Genomic DNA, 13,171 nt, shown 5'->3' on the forward strand with positions numbered 1-13,171 from the left:
ATTTCCGATAGGTGGCAGTAGTGCGCCTTTTGTCGCTTATCACACAGTAGAAGAAGAAACATCATTCTCCAGGAAGTGCTTCGTTATAAAATGTAGACAACTAACCTATGCTTTCACCTGTCAACAATGCTGTCACTGAATAATTTAGGCGTTATTTGCATCTCCCAGGCTCTTCAGCATTCACCAAAGTTATTAGCTATCAGGCAATGCTTATCAAAGGCTTCGTCTCGTGCAACGCTATACAACAACTCTATCACCTTCAGCAGTAAGGGCACAAGGAGGCACACAGGCTTCAGATTACTTAACGAAAGTATAGTAAAACATGTCAGTTCACTGCAAAGGACTTTCTGCACAGCCTCTGCGAAGCTACACTGTTGGAACTGTGGCCAGTCTGTCGAACAAACTCCGGCCTTCTTCTGTTTATCGTGTAACTTTGTCCAGCCTCCAGATGAGAGGGCATCCTATTTCCTGATTATGGAGTGGTGAGTGATATGACGTTTTCAATTGAAATGTTACATTATGTTTACACACTCATTAGGCTACCTATTATTATTATCATTATTATTATTATTCATTTAGTTTGTATTCACTATTTTGTTTGCACTCATCACAAACGGTGCCTCCAGAAAGTATTCACACCCCTTAACTTTTTTTCATTTTTTTTTGTGTTACAGCCTGAGTTTAAAATGTATTGAATTGAGATTGTGTGTCGCTGGCTTACACACAATACCCCATAATTTCTAAGTGGAATTATGGTTTTAGAAAATTAAAAAAATGAATAAAAAATCAGTGGTGTTTTTTTATTTATTTATTTCACCTTTATTTAACCAGGTAAGCAAGTTGAGAACAAGTTCTCATTTACAATTGCGACCTGGCCAAAATAAAGCAAAGCGGTTCGACAACATACAAAAACACAGAGTTACACATGGAGTAAAACAACATACAATCAATGATGCAGTAGAAAAAAATAAGACTATATACAATGTGAGCAAATTATGTGAGATAAGGGAGGTAAAGGCAAAAAAGGCCATGGTGGCAAAGTAAATAAAGTATAGCAAGTAAAACACTGGAATGGTAGGTAGATTTGTAGTTTGAAGAAAGTTCAAAGTTAAAATATAAATAATATGGTGCAAAGGAGCAAAATAAATAAAATAAATAAATACAGTAGGGGAAGAGGTAGTAGTTTGGGCTAAATTATAGATGGGCTATGTACAGGTGCAGTGATCTGGGAGCTGCTCTGATAGCTGGTGCTTAAAGCTAGTGAGGGAGATAAGTGTTTCCAGTTTCAGAGATTTTTGTAGTTCGTTCCAGTCATTGGCAGCAGAGAACTGGAAGGAGAGACGACCAAAGGAGGAGTTGGCTTTAGGGGTGACCAGAGAGATATACCTGCTGGAGCGCGTGCTACAGGTGGGTGCTGCTACGGTGACCAGTGAGCGGAGATAAGGGGGGACTTTACCTAGCAGGGTCTTGTAGATGACCTGGAGCCAATGTGTTTGGCGACGATTATGAAGCGAAGGCCAGCCAACGAGAGCGTACAGGTCGCAGTGGTGGGTAGTATATGGGGCTTTGGTGACAAAACGGATGGCACTGTGATAGACTGCATCCAGCTTGTTGAGTAGGGTATTGGAGGCTATTTTGTAAATGACATCGCCGAAGTCGAGGATTGGTAGGATGGTCAGTTTACGAGGGTATGTTTGGCAGCATGAGTGAAGGATGCTTTGTTGCGAAATAGGAAGCCAATTCTAGATTTAACTTTGGATTGGAGATGATTGATGTGAGTCTGGAAGGAGAGTTTAAAGTCTAACCAGACACCTAGGTATTTGTAGTTGTCCACAAATTCTAAGTTAGAACCGTCCAGAGAAGTGATGCTGGACAGGCGGGCAGGTGCAGGCAGCGATCGGTTGAAGAGCATGCATTTAGTTTTACTTGTGTTTAGGAGCGGTTGGAGACCACGGAAGGAGAGTTGAATGGTTAAGTGTTAAGTGAAAATACTTTAAAGTCCTACTTATTTCGTTTTTTTTATTACTTTCTGTAGTGTACTTTACTATTCATATTTTTGGCAACTTTTACTTCACTACATTCCTAAATAAAATGATGTACTTATTACTCCATACGTTTTCCCGGACACCCAAAAGTACTCGTTACATTTTGAATGCTTAGAAGGACATACTTATCAAGAGAACATCCCTGGTCATCTCTACTGCCTCCTGATCTGGCAGACTCACAAAACACAAATACTTTATTTGTAAATGGAGTCTGAATGTTGGAGTGTGCCCCTGACTATCCATAAATTAAAAACCAGAAAGTTGTGAAATCTAGTTAGCTTAATATAAGGAATTTCAAATGAATTATCCTTTACTTTTGATACTTAACTATATTTTAGCAATTGCATTTACTTTTGATACTTAAGTATATTTAAAACCAAACACTTTTTTTTACTTTTACTCAAGTAGTATTTTACTGGGTGACTTTTACTTGAGTCATTTTCTATAAAAGATATCTTCACAATTGAGTACTTTTTCCACCACTGTTAAAAATGAAAATATTTAATGTCTTGAGTCAATAATTATTCATCCCCTTTGTTATGGCAAGCCTAAATAAGTTCAGGAGTAAAAATGTGCTCAACAAGTCACATAATAATTGCATGGACTTACTCTGTGTGCAATCAAATCAAATTTCAAATCAAATTTTATTGGTCACATACACATGGTTAGCAGATGTTAATGCGAGTGTAGCGAAATGCTTGTGCTTCACGTTCCGACCGTGCAGTAATATCTAACAATTTCACAACAACTACCTTATACACACAAGTGTAAAGGACAGGGAGTGTGAATACTTATGTAAATGAGATATTTCTGTATTTCATTTTCAATACATTTCCAAACATTTCTAAAAACATGTTTGCACTTTTTCATTATGGAGTATTGTGTGTAGATGGTTGAGAAAAAAAAAATGTATTTAATCCATTTTGAATTCAGGCTGTAACACAACAAAATGTGGAATAAATGTATGGGTAGGAATCGCAATCGGTTAAAAAAACAAGGCCTTTAATAGGACATAGATTCACCCTAAAGTAGCCTACAGTACAATGGATGCTTAACCTCTGTTATTGCTTATTTTAAGTGACCAGACCTTTGCACTGGATACCCAGAGGCTGCAGAAAACATACTTGAAGCTCCAGCGGTCTCTTCACCCTGACAACTTCAGCCAGAAAACTGTGGTATGGATGGAGGGCTCAGGCTTTGTCAGTTAAGGCTGGGACCACTTGGGTTTTGAGTAGGGATGGGCATTTTTAATGATTTCGCTATTAGAATGATATACAATTTTGGGGGTGGTTATCTGGGTATTCGAAATACATTTGTTTTAAAGTTTTAAACTTCAATGGGGACTTGCTCGCGTGACTCAGGTGAGGCGGTGCACTCTTTGCTTGTCAAATAATCGGGTTATCATTAATCGTTACCTCAAACACAAAGTTAAAATTGTCTCTATCGTAAAAATTCATGAAAACAAAAATGAGCTTTTGGGTCTTAATTTAAGGTTAACAGTGTGGTTAATGTTATTTGCTAACGTTTTATGCAGAAACATTTTTGAAATAGGCTAGGTTTGTGACTGTGGTAACTTGTGATGACCATTAAATCGATGTAAAGAAGCTACACTAGCCAGTTAAGTTAGCCAGTTAGTAAGGCTAATTGAGGCTGTTTTGCTGTGCTCCACGTTCTTATCCACAACAGCTCTATTCATATTAAACAACAGCCTACCTATTGGTTGATCATTGTAGCCTATTCCTTCTCATTTAGCCAACTTTATTCCGTAATTGTAATTCCATTTTGCATTGATTAGAAATCTCCCACTTCACTTGCTACACATGGAGTAGCCCAATAATGGACTAAAGGAGCCTAACATTAGTCTTTATAGTCCAGGGACCTTACATGTTCTGTTTAAAGGCGCGTTGGCTCTGGAAGCCAAAACAGCCAAATACTCCATCTAAACGTGATTCCATTCTCAATTGCGGTACGTTTCTTGAAACATAAATCCTTTTACTTTCATATCAAATTAATTTCACAAATGTAAAATACATTTGGTGTCCTTCTTCCGCTCACAAAGGTGTTTGGAGACGCAGATGGCTAATTAGCACAGGTAGTCCATTCTGTCTTCTGTCTGTTTTCCGTAAACAAGCACTGTAACATGGAAATATGGCCGTGTCGGAACCCTAACCCTATAAAGGTATGTATCAATTTAACCTTAATCTCGCTGATATGAAAGATAAGGTACATATGCTTCCAAAACGTGTTATGTTCAGACTGAGCATTGGGTCCATTTACAAACTCCCCCATACAGAAGACGTCTTCGTCTAATGACTCTTATGTGTAGTATAATGACTCTTATGTGTAGTATAATGGAACTGAGAGTGTTGATCAAGGGGCTACACATGGAGCCGCTGACAGTAGTGCAGCTTTGATTGGCCGACAATAACAAGGTACACCTGTGAATTTTAATTAAAATTCTTTAGTAGTACACGGTCATAAAAACTGTCCTAAAACTGTTGTTTGATAAAAATGTTATGGTCTATCCTTGTATGTCGAAAATGTCACATACATAATTGAATTACATTTTAGCCTTTTTATTCAAATAGGCCTATGTCATGTTTTGAATACTCCCAGAAGTAGGCTAATTGAATTCTAACGTCCGTTCGGATATTCAAATATTATAATAACTGTGCCCTAGTTTTGCAAAAGGATAAGGCTGGGATAAGAGAAAAGGCGGGGGTCAGGGTTTTGACAAATTGGTCCAGTGCTAGGGTTAGGTTTACGCTAGGACTTTCATGAAGGCTAATGTTTGAATAGAGGTTTTGAAAATTGGTTAATAGGCCTACTAGGCCTCTACAGGACTAGGCCTCTACAGGACTAGGAATGGACAGGACTAGGAATAGACAATACTAGGCCTCTACAGTACTAGGAAAGGACAATACTAGGCCTCTACAGTAGTAGGAGTATGGACAGTAGTAGGAATGGACAGTACTAAGGATGGACAATACTAGGAATGGGTGCTTGCATTTCACACTTGAAACCATTTTAGACCCTGTAATATCATGGGATAATGATGTAATCGGGATAGGCTGGGATAATTATATAATTTAAATAACCCATCATACTTCAATGGGACTAGACAGTTATAATCTACATAGGCTTGGATAATGATATCATTTAAATTACCCACTATACTTCAATGGGACTAGACAGTTATCACCTAATTAGCTGACCTTATACTGTTGCACAATGGGACTGAAAGCAAAACAGGCTGCCAAGGATTCCTCTACCACAACCAAATTATTACACAACTTTCCGATTTATATTATTAATCAGCACCCCTGGCTACATTCCCATAATTTGACTCAGTCCTACAGGGGGTAAAACTCATTACTTACAATTACAAGGTTTCCAGGATGCTCCTGTTGCATTTGAGGCATCCAGGTAAAGACAAAGGGCATACTGCTGACATGACAGCCCCTCTGGCCACCACTGGAGGCTATTGATCCTGCCTGGGTTTGAAGGACCTGACGGCTGCAAATGCTCTCTGCCTGTCAGCCATCTCCAAATCTGCGTCCCACATGGCACCCTATTCACTTTGTAGTGCACTACTTTTTATTGGATGGAATAGGGTGCCATTTGGGATGCATCCTAAGCTTGTATCTACCGTTTCACCCATCCGCTACATCTCACTTATACCTGTTCCCTGATGGATCCAGACACATCCTAACCCGCTTCCCCGCTGTAAAGTGTCAAGATCTGTCGAAGGATCTAATTATCACCCATGGTTTGGCTTTTAAAGATAAATGGATATAGAGGAAAGGGGAATACCTAGTCAGTTGCACAATTTAAAGCATTCAACCCAAAATGTGTCTTCCGCATTCAACCCAATCCCTCTGAATCAGTGAGGTGGCAATGTGTGAAATAACTTGTAATGTAATTCCCATGGTGACATGGTCTTTCCCACATTTGTGACAGTTTGACAGTTTGAGGAAAGATGTGTTAAATGTGTTTGTTTATTTTTGTCTGTCTGATGTCCAATATTCTCTATATACAGTCACAGATGACATAAAATACTGTAAAATAACTAATAAAAACACTCAGCTATATTGTATGCAAAAATTGTTTTGTCAATTAGATTATTTAATACTAATATAATTGCTCAGAGAAAGATATTTTGTTTAACAAGTAATATACATTTAGATAGGGGTCAGAATTATTGGCACCCCTGTTTTCAATACTATGGCACCCTCTGCTTACGAGGATAATGGCACTGACCCTTTTTCTGAAATGTTTTATACGATTGGAGAACACACTGGGAGGGATCTTAGATCAGAGTTGCAGTCTGTTTTGGAATGGGTGGCCAGTAATAAACTGGTCCTGAACATTTCTAAAACTAAGAGCATTGTATTTGGTACAAATAATTTCTTAAGTTTTATACCTCAGCTGAATCTGGTAATGAATGGTGTGGTTGTTGAACAAGTTGAGGAGACTAAATTACTTGGTGTTACCTTAGATTGTAAACTGTCATAGTCAAAACATATAGATTCAATGGTTGTAAAGATTGGGAGAGGTCTGTCTGTAATAAAGAGATGCTCTGCTTATTTGACATCACACTTCACAAAGCGAGTCTTGCAGACTCTAATTTGATCTTATCTTGAAGAAAGACCTATTTAAGCTGCTGCTGGCCCAGAACAGAGCAGCCCGACTTAATTGTAATCAGAGGGCTAATATTAATACTATGGATGCCAGTCTCTCTTGGTTAAGAGTTGAGGAAAGACTGACTGCATCACTTCTCGTTTTAATAAGAAACATTAATGTGTTGGAAATTCCAAATTGTTTGCATAGTAAACTTACACGCAGCACTGACACACACATTTACCCCACCAGACATGCCACCAGGGGTCTTTTCACAGTCCCCAGATTCACAGCAAACCTGGTTTCCGAAAAACAAATAAAGCAACACCTCACGGCACAACTCCTCTCCCCCATATGATCTAATTGTTGTGTGTACTAACATGTATGTGGAACTGATAGATGCACACACACACTACATGTTAATGTTTTAAATGTATGTAAAGTCTTTTGTCTGTAATGTATTTTTTCTTCATGTGTTGTAACCCAGTAAGACTAGCTGTCGCTAATGGGGTTCCTAATAAATCAAAATAAAACCTTAGACATTCCTCTGTACAGAATCTTTCCAGATCCTTGATATCCTTCGTCTGTGCTTATGGACTGCTCTCTTCAATTCAAACCAAAGGTTTTCAATGGGGTTAAAGTCCAGAAACTGAGATGGCCATTGCAAAATGTTGATTTTGTGCTCAGTTAACCATTTCTTTGTGGATTTTGATGTGTGCTTGGGGTTATTGTCTTGCTGGAAGATCCACTTGCGGCCAGGTTTCAGCCTCCTGGTAGAGTCAACCAGGTTTTTGGCTAAAATGTCATGCTACTTGGTGACGTTCATGATGCCATTGACCTTAACAATATAACTCAGTATTTGTATTATTTATTTCATACAGTCTTTTTTGTTAATCTTTGTCAAGGGTGCCGATAATTTTGGATGTGACTGTATGTTACCATTATGTGATGTCAGTCTCGGCATATAGACTAACTACAGTACAGTGATCAATGTACTGGTATACCGATTCTTTACTTCTAAGTTAAAGTTGGCTATTTCTTTTGTCAGAAAGAACAAGAGTACTCTGAATACCAGTCAGCCCTAGTAAACAAAGCATACAGGACCCTGCTCAAGCCTTTGAGTCGTGGCCTTTACATGGTGAGTTTGATGTCCTTTTTAAAAAAAAAAAACGTTTTTGTATTATTTATATAGACACAATTTGAATTAATGTTAGCACCAGTGGAGGCTGCTGAGGGGAGGACGGCTCATAATAATGACTAGAACGTAGTGGATGGAATGGCATCAAACACATGGAAACCATGTGTTTGATGTATTTGGTAGCATTCCACGTATTCTGCTCCAGCTATTACCACGAGCCCGTCCTCTCCAATTAAGGTGCCACCAACCTTCGGTGGTTAGCACAGTTTTTCTTAACAGTCCCTTTTTCTCAAACCAATTCAATCTGTCAAATAGTATTAACGTAGCAAGAACCTTTTTAACCTAGCCTAGAACCCCTAAGAGCAATCAACAGCACAAAGCCCCCCCCCCCCCCATCAGTTTGTCTACTGTACTTGTTTGTTTTTATAGCATGCCAGACGGTCAGTGATATGTTTATATGTGACAACATGGTGGAATGTTTTGTTCCCTTCAATGTCCAAGTATTTTAAATTGACTTCCTGCTTCTATTTCAGCTGGAGCTGAATGGCATGGGGATAGAGGAGGGGACTGATGCGGGGGCTGATCCTCTGTTCCTTATGGAGTTGATGGAGATCAACCAAGCACTGGATGAGGCACGAAGCAAAGAAGAGTCGGCCATGATAGGCGCCTCTATGAAAGGTGTGGGTTGAAAGTCATTTTACTCAGGCTACTTCGTTTTTGTATTTGAGTATGTTGATTTGAGTCGGCAGGATGAGAGTTTAATGAAACGGATCAGTGTTTTGCTTATTTTTCCGGAAATGACTTTGACATGCTCACAGATGAGATTTTCTCGGGATGATGAAATTGTACCGTATGGCCCCTAAATGCAAAATGTATTCAAGTTTTATTTTGCCCTTTTTACTTGCAGAGAAGTTGAAAGACTTGACTGAACAAATAGATGCATCCCTGCACAAAGGTATGCTGCACTATCTCAGATAGCAAAGTGTTTTGTTACTCTCCCTCCTCTGTCTTCGGAGATGCTTGCTGATGCCCTGTTGAGACATGGTTCAACTTTCACTCAACGTCTATTTCTTTTCAACAGGAGAGCTTCAAGCTGCCAAAGCTCTTCTCGCCCAAATGAAATACTTTGCGAACATTGAAGAGAAGGTGAAGGAAAAACTTTCAGAGCTAATGTAAACTGTGTTGACTTCCTTTTGATGCTTCCAGGGTCATTTTAAGGTTGTTGAGTCTTTCAAAAAATACAATGCCACATTTGAATAGAAGGTTTTAAAGATATATTCGCATGCAAGTTTCAGGTATACAAATAAATGTCAAATATTTACTGATTACTTGTTGCCTTCCTTTTTGTGTGTGTAGTTGGTCAGTTAAAAGGACAGTTACATTATCCAGTTTGATTCAAATCAAAACATGACATCCTTTACTCCCTCGATCTCCCCACAGCTTCTCATTGCCATCAGACTGCTAAACAGCAATCACTAACTCAGAGGCTGCTGCCTACATTGAGACCCAATCACTGGTCACTTTTTAATAAATGGATCACTAGTCACTTTAAACAATGCCACTTTAAACAATGCGTACATATCTTACATTACTCATATCATATGTAGATACTGTATTTTATACCATCTATTGCACCTTGCCTATGCCGCTCGGCCATCACTCATCCATATATTTATGTACGTATTCTCATTCACCCCTTTTAGATTTGTGTGTATTAGGTAGTTGTTGGGGAATTGTTAAATCACTTGTTAGATATTACTGCACTGTCAACTAGAAGCACAAGCATTTTGCTACACTTGCATTAACATCTGCTAACCATGTGTATGTGACCAATAAAATTTGATTTGAAATATTTGTAAATAATACAGTATTAAGGACATTGGAGGGTCAGGATGGTGTATTTCAACTGAATACATGTAATATGACAGAAACAGACATTTAATTGCACTGATTGAAATACCGAAAACAACATTTACATGATTATCCTGCCTGGCAGTACAGCATGTAATTAATAGGTCCTCTGGTTGAGTCACTGGGAAATGTGAGTTGTGAATATGCACCTTGTAACCTGTAGAGGGAGACATACTACCTTGAAAATACAGGGTGAAGAAAAGCAGCTCATATCTCTGTCTGAACCAAGAGGATGCCCTTCACAGAATTAGAAAGTTATTTATGTATGCCAAATACACACATATAGAAAACAATGTTATGCTAGTCAGATGGGCGCTATTGAATAATGATTAAGCTGCCTGTTCAGTAGGGCCTCGGATCTCTCCTCGTTGTAATTGTTAGTTCAAGAAGAATGGCAAGTTGTGCCAGTCATGGCGTCCCTTAGAGATCACTCCCATACAATTTGTTAAAGCATTTTTATTTATTTTTTAATCTACAGTGGATTGAATATTTGAAAATCAAGCTTCCATTTTCCCCCCTTTTGTTTATTCATCATGCATTTATGGAACTCAAAGTTAATACCCAGCTAGCACAGAACATTCTGAGAACCACATGTTTCTTAGAGCTTGGTGACAGCGTGATTTTAATATGGTTATTTTGCATACAACTTTCCCACAACTTTCTGGGAATGGTGCAGGATAGTTGCTTGTCTTTGGTACATTCTCTGCACACTAAGGAACTTGACAAAAAAAATGTTATTTTCTTGGTATTTCATTACTTTAACAGAACGTTACATTTCATTTACATTTTGGTAATGTTCTAGGAATGTTCCCCAACTGGTTTGACATTGGGAATGTTCTCAAATAGATCAGAGAATGTTAAGAAATAACGTTCTATGGAAATTTCAGTACTAAATCATGTTTCCTATAGGTTTCCTCATGATTCTATTTAAAGTCATGTTCTCATCTTGTTCTGAGAACATTAAGAAAACTTTAATAAAATCCACACAAAAATCTTTATGTTCAGAGACTGTTCTAAGAATTTTATTTAAAAACATACATTCCATTTTCAGCATTAACAAAACTCTATCCTCGATCTTGTCTGTTCAGGTGTGTTGGCCTCGCCCACTAATTGGCCACACCTGATCTTAATGAGTGCTTGTTTCCTTTGAAATTCGGTCTGTTTGAATAGACTAAAATGATGTATGAGTTTTAAAAAAAACATGACATGCTAGCTCTATCCTGGTGGCGCAGTGGACTAATTTCATGGATAGAGAACAGACGATCATAGGTTTGAATCCCACTGACGCCGTGCCACAATAATAAAGAAATGTATTTGTGTGATTTATGCCTAAGCAAATGAATTTCCATGTGTCCTATCTGTGCTTGGAGTACAAAACAGTTAATATAAGCTAGCAGTCTTATTGAAATGTTCTCAGAACATTATTTAACATTATTATTTAATTAACTTCAATTAACCTATAATTTCCATACTCAGAACATTAAAAAACTTTCCAGGAAAACTTTCAGGGAACCTTAGTAAAATGTTCTCAGAACCTTAAAAAAACGTTACGTTTTACCGGTCAGGGAACTTATGGCTTCATTCCCTGAACCAATGGAATACCTGTGAGATAGCAGTCTTTGTGCACCATGCCTGATCAGTTCCACCACCTCTGCAACCTCTTTACTGTCCATCAAATCCCAGGGATCATCTTCAGATATATGTGTGTGTGGAGCTGTTCTACATCCCTCATAACCAGGTGCTTGACTAAGGGTCCATCATAACCAAGGCTTCATAGTCATAGTCTATGACCTAAACTCTAAGTAACCTCTAGGTAACCTGAAGTCACCCTCACAGGTTCTGTCACTCTCCTCATCTTCTGCTGGGCCTGTCCCAGACCGTAATCACAGCCAACCACCCACAATAAATATTGGCCAAATAATAATCATACCCGACTTCCAATGGAATATAAAGGAATAAGTAGGATGTGACATGTAGGACTTTTTGCCGCATTCAACATAAAACAACTCCAACCACAGGTCAATTAGATTTTAGAAAGATCTAAGGGCAGGTCTGTTTGTGACAGCCCTTTCACAGTCTCTCCTTCACAACCAGACAACCAACCATTCCACTGCTGTAGTATCCCCAGTATCATTCAGGCTGAGATAACATTCCAGTTCATAAATGGGTCTCGTCGGCATAAAAGCTGCATCTTCTGAGTGCCTGCACCAAACTGTTGTAGAAAAAGAAACTGATCACAACACAGCCCTGAATACCCTGCCAGTCAAACAGGAAGGATACTGCCCTTGTCGCTGCAGCTTGCCCAGAATGACCAGTTAGCTGTGCAACATTGTCAGGCTCCAGAACTACAACCACTACTGGGTACTTTGTGTCCTCAACCTTCTAGCACATACTCTTGCCCTGGTCACCTTTAAGACTGAATCAACCTTGCACACTTAGTTTCAGTGGGGAAAGTTAGAGCTATACATACACTGATCAAAAATATAAACCCAACATGTAAAGTGTTGGTCCCATGTTTCATGAACTGATATAAAAGATCCCAGAAATTGTCCATGCACACAAAAGGCTTATTTCTCTCAAATGTTGTGCACAAATGTATTTCCATCCCAGTTAGTGAGCATTTCTCCTTTGCCCACATAATCCATCTACCTGACAGGTGTGGCACATCAAGAAGCTGATTAAACATCCTGGCCTCCCGAGTGGAGCAGTGGTCTAAGGAACTGCATCGCAGTGCTAGCTGTGCCACTAGAGATTATTGGTTTGAGTCCAGGCTCTGTCGCGACCGGGAGACCCATAGGGCGGCGCACAATTGGCCCAGCGTCGTTAGGAGAGGGTTTGGCCGGCAGGGATGTCCTTGTTCCATCACGCACTAGCGACTCCTGTGGCGGGCCGGGCGCAGTGCACGCTGACACGGTCACCAGGTGTATGGTGTGTCCTCCGACACATTTGTGCAGCTGGCTTCCAGGTTAAGTGGGCATTGTGTCAAGAAGCAGTGCGGCTTGGTTTGGTTGTGTTTCGGAGCACGCACGGCTTTCGACCTTCGCCTCTCCCGAGTCCATACAGGAGTTGCAGCGATGAGACAAGACTGTAACTACCAATTGGATACCGTGAAATTGGGGAGAAAAAGGGCCAGTTGTGTGCCGCCCCATGGGTCTCCCGGTTGCGGCTGGCTGCGACCGAGCCTGGACTTAAACCAGGATCTCTAGTGGCACAGCTAGCACTGCGATGCAGTGCCTTAGTCCACTGCGCCACTCGGGAGGGATCCTTGAGATGTTTCTACAACTTGATTGGAGTACACCTGTGGTAAGTTCAATTGATTGGACATGATTTAGAAAAGCACACACCGGTCTATTTAAGGTCCCATAGTTGACAGTCCATGTCAGAGCAAAAACCAAGCTATGAGGTTGAAGGAATTGTCCGTAGAGCTCTAAGACAGGATTCTGTCCAGGAACAGATC

General features: G+C 39.6%; 1 protein-coding gene across 1 annotated transcript; it reads left to right on the forward strand.

Moving 5' to 3' along the window:
- The first annotated feature begins 30 nt into the window (after nucleotides 1-30).
- hscb (HscB mitochondrial iron-sulfur cluster cochaperone) lies at nucleotides 31-9,128 on the forward strand. The gene is made up of 6 exons (XM_014160008.3): nucleotides 31-482; nucleotides 3,124-3,220; nucleotides 7,714-7,803; nucleotides 8,337-8,481; nucleotides 8,711-8,758; nucleotides 8,885-9,128. Exons 1-6 carry the CDS (start codon nucleotides 127-129, stop codon nucleotides 8,977-8,979), a joined length of 831 nt encoding a protein of 276 aa, XP_014015483.3. The 5' UTR covers nucleotides 31-126; the 3' UTR covers nucleotides 8,980-9,128.
- The last annotated feature ends 4,043 nt before the right edge of the window (nucleotides 9,129-13,171 follow it).

The sequence above is a fragment of the Salmo salar genome, chromosome 20 (genome assembly GCF_965601325.2).
Source record: "Salmo salar chromosome 20, fSalSal1, whole genome shotgun sequence".
Lineage (NCBI taxonomy): Eukaryota > Metazoa > Chordata > Actinopteri > Salmoniformes > Salmonidae > Salmo > Salmo salar.

Bases quoted from the DNA above. Each gene is read 5' to 3' on its own strand.
- hscb (XM_014160008.3), top strand. From the start codon at position 127: ATGCTGTCACTGAATAATTTAGGCGTTATTTGCATCTCCCAGGCTCTT. The intron at 7,804-8,336 runs GTGAGTTTGATG...CTTCTATTTCAG, and splicing joins TGAGTCGTGGCCTTTACATG to CTGGAGCTGAATGGCATGGG. The intron at 8,759-8,884 runs GTATGCTGCACT...TCTTTTCAACAG, and splicing joins AGATGCATCCCTGCACAAAG to GAGAGCTTCAAGCTGCCAAA.